Source organism: Engystomops pustulosus, chromosome 11 (assembly GCF_040894005.1).
Source record: "Engystomops pustulosus chromosome 11, aEngPut4.maternal, whole genome shotgun sequence".
Taxonomy (NCBI): Eukaryota; Metazoa; Chordata; class Amphibia; order Anura; family Leptodactylidae; genus Engystomops; species Engystomops pustulosus.
Window position 1 is genome coordinate 74844874 of NC_092421.1, and position 7606 is coordinate 74852479.

The 7606-nt window shown below is 50.9% G+C and overlaps 1 protein-coding gene across 1 annotated transcript; it reads left to right on the forward strand.

The window, feature by feature from the left end:
* Positions 1-1681: 1681 nt before the first annotated feature.
* On the forward strand, positions 1682-7194 carry KCNK18 (potassium two pore domain channel subfamily K member 18). Its single transcript, XM_072129429.1, has 3 exons — positions 1682-1892; positions 3892-4002; positions 4911-7194. Exons 1-3 carry the CDS (start codon positions 1682-1684, stop codon positions 5711-5713), a joined length of 1125 nt encoding a protein of 374 aa, XP_071985530.1. The 3' UTR covers positions 5714-7194.
* The last annotated feature ends 412 nt before the right edge of the window (positions 7195-7606 follow it).

Genomic DNA, 7606 nt, shown 5'->3' on the forward strand with positions numbered 1-7606 from the left:
CTTCTCCCCTCACCTGTCCCCATCCTGTCCCTTCTCCCATCACCTGTCCCCATCCTGTCCCTTCTCCCATCACCTGTCCCCATCCTGTCCCTTCTCTTCTCACCTGTCCCCATCCTGTCCCTTCTCCCATCACCTGTCCCCATCCTGTCCCTTCTCCCTTCACCTGTCCCCATCCTATCCCTTCTCCCCTCACCTGTCCCCACCCTGTCCCTTCTCCTCTCACCTGTCCCCATCCTGTCCCTTCTCCTCTCACCTGTCCCATCCTGTCCCTTCTCTTCTCACCTGTCCGCATCCTGTCCCTTCTCTTCTCACCTGTCCCTTCTCCCATCACCTGTCCCCATCCTGTCCCTTCTCCCTCACCTGTCCCCATCCTGTCCCTTCTCCCCTCACCTGTCCCCATCCTGTCCCTTCTCCCCTCACCTGTCCCCATCCTGTCCCTTCTCCCATCACCTGTCCCCATCCTGTCCCTTCTCCCATCACCTGTCCCCATCCTGTCCCTTCTCTTCTCACCTGTCCCCATCCTGTCCCTTCTCCCATCACCTGTCCCCATCCTGTCCCTTCTTCTCTCACCTGTCCCCATCCTATCCCTTCTTCCCTCACCTGTACCCATCCTATCACTTCTCCCTTCACCTGTCCCCATCCTATCCCTTCTCTTCTCACATGTCCCCATCCTATCCCTTCACCTGTCCCCCATCCTATCCCTTCTCTCATCTGTCCACATCCTATCCCTTCTCCTCTCACCTGTCCCCATCCTATCCCTTCTCCTCTCACCTGTCCCCATCCTATCTCTTCTCCCCTCACCGTTTCCCATCCTATCCCTTCTTCTCTCACCTGTACCCATCATATCACTTCTCCTCTCACCTGTCCACATCCTATTCCTTCTCCCTTCACCTGTCCCCATCCTGTCCCTTCTCTCATCTGTCCACATCCTATCCCTTCTCCTTCTCCTCTCACCTGTCCCTATCCAACCCTTTCTCTTCTCACCTGTCCCCATCATATCCCTTCTCCCTTCACCTGTCCCTTCTCCTCTCACCTGTCCCCATCCTGTCCCTTCTCTTCTCACCTGTCCCCATCCTGTCCCTTCTCCAATCACCTGTCCCCATCCTGTCCGTTCTCCTGTCCCCATCCTGTCCCTTCTCCCCTCACCTGTCCCTTCTCCCCTCACCTGTCCCCATCCTGTCCCTTCTCCCCTCACCTGTCCCCATCCTGTCCCTTCTCCCCTCACCTGTCCCCATCCTGTCCCTTCTCTTCTCACCTGTCCCCATCCTGTCCCTTCTCCCATCACCTGTCCCCATCGTATCCCTTCTCCTCTTACCAGTATCACAGGATTAGATACACAGCTCAGCAGTCAGTATCACACAGGATAGAATTAGATACAGGAGCTCAGCAGACAGCACCACACAGGATAGGATTAGGTACACAGCTCAGCAGTCAGTATCACACAGGATAGGATTAGATACACAGCTCAGCAGACAGTATCACACAGGAAAGGATTAGATACACAGCTCAGCAGACAGTATCACACAGGATAGGATTAGATACAGCAGCAGTGGGGATGATGTTGGCTTCTTTCTCTGTGGATCGATAGGCTGTTCCGGTGCACTTTAGTTGAGTGCTCTGCTCCGCTGGGAGGGTTCTGTACGGGGGGAGCCGGACCTCTCCCTGCAGTCATTCCTCCATCATGTCCCGGGAGCGGAGGTGCGGTGCGCAGCTGCTCCGGCTCTTCTGGATCCTCTTCCCGCATCTCTGCCTGGTCTGCTCCCTAATGCTCTATAGTGTCCTCGGAGCCCTCACCTTCTACTACCTGGAGCAGACGGCGTACAACCAGACCATCCGCCAGAACCATGTACTGGACCAGATGTGGAACCTGTCCCGATCCGACGTGAGCAGCGGTGAGACCCGGTGTACAGCTACTGCTCCCTGCTATCAGCCATGTCACCCGGGGAGAGGAGACAGTACAGAGGGATACAATCTATTACTCTCTGTTATCAGCCATTTCATCCTGGGGAGAGGAGACTGTACAGGGGGGGGGGGGGGGATACAATCTATTACTCTCTGTTATCAGCCATTACATCCTGGGGAGAGGAGACTGTACAGGGGGGGGGGGGGGGGGGATACAATCTATTACTCTCTGTTATCAGCCATTACATCCCAGGGAGAGAGGAGACTGTACAGGGGGGGCACAAGCTATTACTCTCTGTTATCAGCCATTACATCCTGGGGAGAGGAGATTGTACAGGGGGATACAATCTATTACTCTCTGTTATCAGCCATTACACCCCGGGGAGAGGAGACTGTACGGGGGGGGGGGGGGGGGGATACAATCTATTACTCTCTGTTATCAGCCATTACATCTCGAGGAGACTGTACAGGGGGATACAATCTATTACTCTCTGTTATCAGCCATTCCATCCCGGGGAGAGGAGACTGTACAGGGGGGATACAATCTATTACTCTCTGTTATCAGCCATTACATCCCGGGGAGAGGAGACTGTACAGGGGGGATACAATCTATTACTCTCTGTTATCAGCCATTAAATCCCGGGGAGAGGAGACCGTCCAGGGGGATACAATCTATTACTCTCTGTTATCAGCCATTACATCCCGGGGAGAGGAGACAGTACAGGGGGATACAATCTATTACTCTCTGTTATCAGCCATTACATCCCGGGGAGAGGAGACTGTACAGGGGGGATACAATCTATTACTTTCTGTTATCAGCCATCTCATCCCGGGGAGAGGAGACTGTACAGGGGGATACAATCTATTACTCTCTGTTATCAGCTATTTCATCCAGGGGAGAGGAGACTGTACAGGGGGGATACAATCTATTACTCTCTGTTATCAGCCATTACACCCCAGGGAGAGGAGACTGTACAGGGGGGATACAATCTATTACTCTCTGTTATCAGCCATTACATCCCGGGGAGAGGAGACTGTACAGGGGGGATACAATCTATGACTCTCTGTTATCAGCCATTACATCCCGGGGAGAGGTGACTGTACAGGGGGGATACAATCTATTACTCTCTGTTATCAGCCATTTCATCCTGGGGTGAGGAGACAGTACAGGGGTATACAATCTATTACTCTCTGTTATCAGCCATTACATCCCGGGGAGAGGAGACTGTACAGGGGAGGATACAATCTATTACTCTCTGTTATCAGCTCTACTTGCTATTATAATGCACTGATTTGTGAATAATACCCAGGCTTCTATGTCTCCCCCCCCCCCCCCCCCGAAATACATGCAATTGGGAATGAGCACCACAATACATACACACAATGCAGGACACGCGGTGTTTGTTCCTGATTATAAGCGCTTTGACATTTGGAGATACTAGGGTCGTGGGAGATTATTTCTAATTCCATCCCAAATAAACAAAACCATTGGGTTACACACACAGACATACATATGATGCACATTGCAGATACCTACTCCATCGAATTGGTGGTGTTAGCGTAAATGGGATTTTTTAACACTGAATTACTACTTGAAATTGTACAAGTTGGAGATGGAACTAAATCTCTTCCAGTCTGGTGGTCAATCCCACTGGAATCCTTAAAGGAAATCTGCCATCGAAATCCATCCTGATAAACCTGGGACATTACTTATAGATCCTGGCACAGTAACTGCGGTAATTTTCTTAAATTTGTTTTAGATGCCCTCCTTCCTTCTAAAATCAACTTTTATAATTATCAGGGCCCTATTGGCTCATTAGCATAAATGTAAAAGTTGATTTTAGAAGGAAGGAGGCCATGGTAACAAATATAAGAAGATAGTTCCGGTGCCTGGATCTATGAGTAATGTCCCTGGTTTATCAGGATGGGTTTTAATGGCAGATTTCCAGGGTTAGATTTCATAATTGCTCCTTCCTCCTTCATCTTTAGAAGAATTCAAGTCTCGCTCTCGGGATCTGATCGAGCTGTTTAATAGCGCGACCATGGAGTGGACGTTCTACACTTCCCTTTTCTTCAGCTTCACTGTGTTCAGTACAATAGGTGAGTGGTGCTAAAGATAGGGGTCTCCCCAATGTGATCTAACCCCCAGTGTGACATCACACGCCCAAGACCCCACTGTGACATCATATCACTCGCCCAAGACCCCCACTGAGACATCACATGCCCAAGACCCCCAGTGTGACATCACGCGCCCAAGACCCCCAGTGTGACATCATATCACTCGCCCAAGACCCCCACTGTGACATCACATGCCCAAGACGCCCATTGTGACATCACGCGCCCAAGACCCCCAGTGTGACATCATATCACTCGCCCAAGACCCCCACTGTGACATCACATGCCCAAGACGCCCATTGTGACATCACGCGCCTAAGACCCCCAGTGTGACATCATATCACTCGCTCAAGACCCCCAGTGTGACATCATATCACTCGCCCAAGACCCCCAGTGTGACATCACTCGCCCAAGACCCCCAGTGTGACATCATATCACTCGCCCAAGACCCCCAGTGTGACATCACCCGCCCAAGACCCCCAGTGTGGCATCACTCGCCCAAGACCCCCAGTGTGGCATCACTCGCCCAAGACCCCCAGTGTGGCATCACTCGCCCAAGACCCCCACTGTGACATCACTCGCCCAAGACCCCCACTGTGACATCACTCGCCCAAGACCCCCACTGTGACATCACCACATCACTAAACCAGACCGCCAGTGTAAAATCAATCATAAAACCCCCATTGTGACAATCATGAGTACCCAGAGTTCAGTGTGTTTGGCTGCTAATTATTAGATAATTAATAGATTATCATTAGTACTAGTTTTGATATATAACAAGACCCTGGTGTGATATCACATGACATGAAACCCCTAGTGTGACATGAATCCCATGGCTCCTCCTGTATATGGTATCCGAGTTGTGTGATGTATTTGCCTTGTCTGTCCCCCAGGTTACGGCCGCATGGCCCCCATCACTAATCTGGGCCGGGTGGTCACCATGATTTATGCCGCCATTGGTATCCCCCTAATGCTGCTGCTACTGGCAGACCTTGGGGACATCCTGGCGGTCTTCATGTCCAGGACTTATAACTCCATTCGAGACCTCTGGCAGAGAAGTTTCCGAGAGAAGCTGTTCTGTAGCCTCCGCTCCAAGAGGTCCAGCCCCAGGTCAACCCTGGACAGCCAAGTGTCCATCAAGGAGCCGCTGAGCCTGACCGACATCCTGAAGACCCAGGCGCCTGTGAAGGACAGCTACTTACAGCTCAGGAACCTCAACATCTTTGAGCTCCTGATTATGAAGGACAATCTACAGGTTTTACCCAAGAAGGGCCCCTTCATCAGGTGTTACTCCTGCCCCGAGTTAGAGATTAAGCACAGCCCCCACCCCGCACTACTGAACTTTGATAAGTTGGGGGAGGAGCTGGACCAGCTGGACGTGCCCATCCTGGTCATCATCGTGGTGGTGATGGCCTTCATCATGCTGGGGGCTGTGATATTACGGCAGTGGGAGGCTTGGAGTGTCCTGGATGCCTTCTACTTCTGCTTCATCACACTCACCACTATTGGGTTTGGCGATGTCTTCCCTGAGCACCCAAACTTCTTCCTGCTGCTGTCGGTGTACACAGTGCTGGGCATGGCCATCATCTGCATGGCCTTCAAACTCATGCAGAACCGCATGGTGCTCCTATACAAGAGATGTGTCACCTGTGTGAGTGGTGGGAAGTACTACGAGGAGGAAGAGGATAAGGCATGACCACCGCCGGCCCTGACACATCAACGAAGATTAAAATAGATCAGGAACCACCAGACGTCCAGCAAAATGTTAGTCTTGCTGACTGTTTCCCCTGAGCTGGGAGACATAAAAGACTCCACACCGCTAAACTTACCTGACCTCTGCTGGTACTCTACACCACTGGCCTCACTTAACCTCTGCAGGCAATGCTCACAACTGTTCTCACCAGACCTCTGAAGGTACAGCACACCACTGACCCCACCTGTGAGTACTGCCCACCACTGGCCTCACCTGACCTCTGCAAGCACTCCCCACCACTGGCCTCACTTGACCTCTGCGGGCACTCCCCACCACTGGCCTCACTTGGCCTCTGCGGGCACTCCCCACCACTGGCCTCACTTGACCTCTGCGGGCACTCCCCACCACTATGCCAATATTGCCACAGTGCCACCACAGTAGTCAATTTTGTACCAGTACCACAGCTGTAGCCAATATAGAAATGGTGCCCCCACCATATTCAATGGAGTAACAGTTCCCCCACAATAGCCAATAAAGTCACAGTGCCGCCACAGTAGCCAATTTAGTACTAGTGCTCTGCACTGTAGCCAATATAGAAACCATGCTCCCACAGTGCCAAATATAGTCACAGTGTCCCAACAGTACCAAATATAGTAACAATAGTGCCAATAGTAGCCAATATAGTAATGGTGCCCTCACAGCAGCCAATAAATTAGCTGTGCCACCACTGTATCATATATAGTAATGGTGCCCCCAAAGTAGCCAATATAGTAACAGTGCCATTACAGCAGCCAATATAGTGAAATATTCCTCACAGTAGTCAAGTAACACTGCTCCCATAGTAACCAATATAGTCACAGGGGCCCCACCCACAGTAGTCAATATAGTTGCCCGCACAGTAGCCAAATTAGCGAATATAGTCATTGTGCACCCACTGTAGCCCATATGGTCACAGTGCACCCATAATAGCCAATATAGGCACAGGGGCCCCAACCACAGTAGCCAATATAGTCACAGGGCCCATAACATCCATAACATACAGTTTACTCCACAGTAGCCAACAGTCACAGTTGCCCCTACAATAGCCAATAGTTACAGTGGCCCAAAGTAGCCAATAATCACATGCACCTCCTACAGAAGCCAAACCACAGTTCCCACCACAGTAGCAAATTCACAGCCCCCTCCATCGTAGCCAAGGCTCAGTGTCCATAAATAGTAGATAAGTCACAAGTTTCCCTCCAAGATAGTAGTCAAGACTCTGTGTCCCCTTTAATTCATGTAACCATCACCATGCCCAAAAGTTACAGGGTACCAATACAATAAAAAATACATTAAAAAATACTCACCTTAGTCCAACTCAGTCCTTTTTCTCTTGTCGTCATTTTCCTACAAAACATCAGGAGCTGCAACGTAAGCGACGAGTGATGAGGAATCCGCTTGTCCCAGGAAAGCTCCGAACATAGGCTTAGGCCTGTGGACAGGACAAGGGGGCATCCTCTACACCTTGAGGCAGCGTCGGCTCCAGATTTCAGCAGGACCCTGGGCGACAGAGCCTCAGTGGGCCCTTTTGCAGTGAACTCACGTGGTGGCATTAAAATTTAAAAAATTAAACCAGTCTCCTGTTCCTTAAAATATTCCCTAGTTTGCGACAAACTAGAGCAGAAGTACTCGGCACTATCCACTAATCTCTAAGAAAGGGCAGCCAAAGCGGACACGGACACAGTCCAAAACATAGAACTACTATGTGGCGGCACAATGGTGGTGCTCCGCTAACGATAAACAGTCCTACAAAGCTTCAGATATCAGAAGAATGGGAACGTGCGGGGCCTGGCGATGGGCTGTTTCGCGCTCACAGGCGCATCATCGAGCCATTGACCTGCCAATGGCTGTTCATTG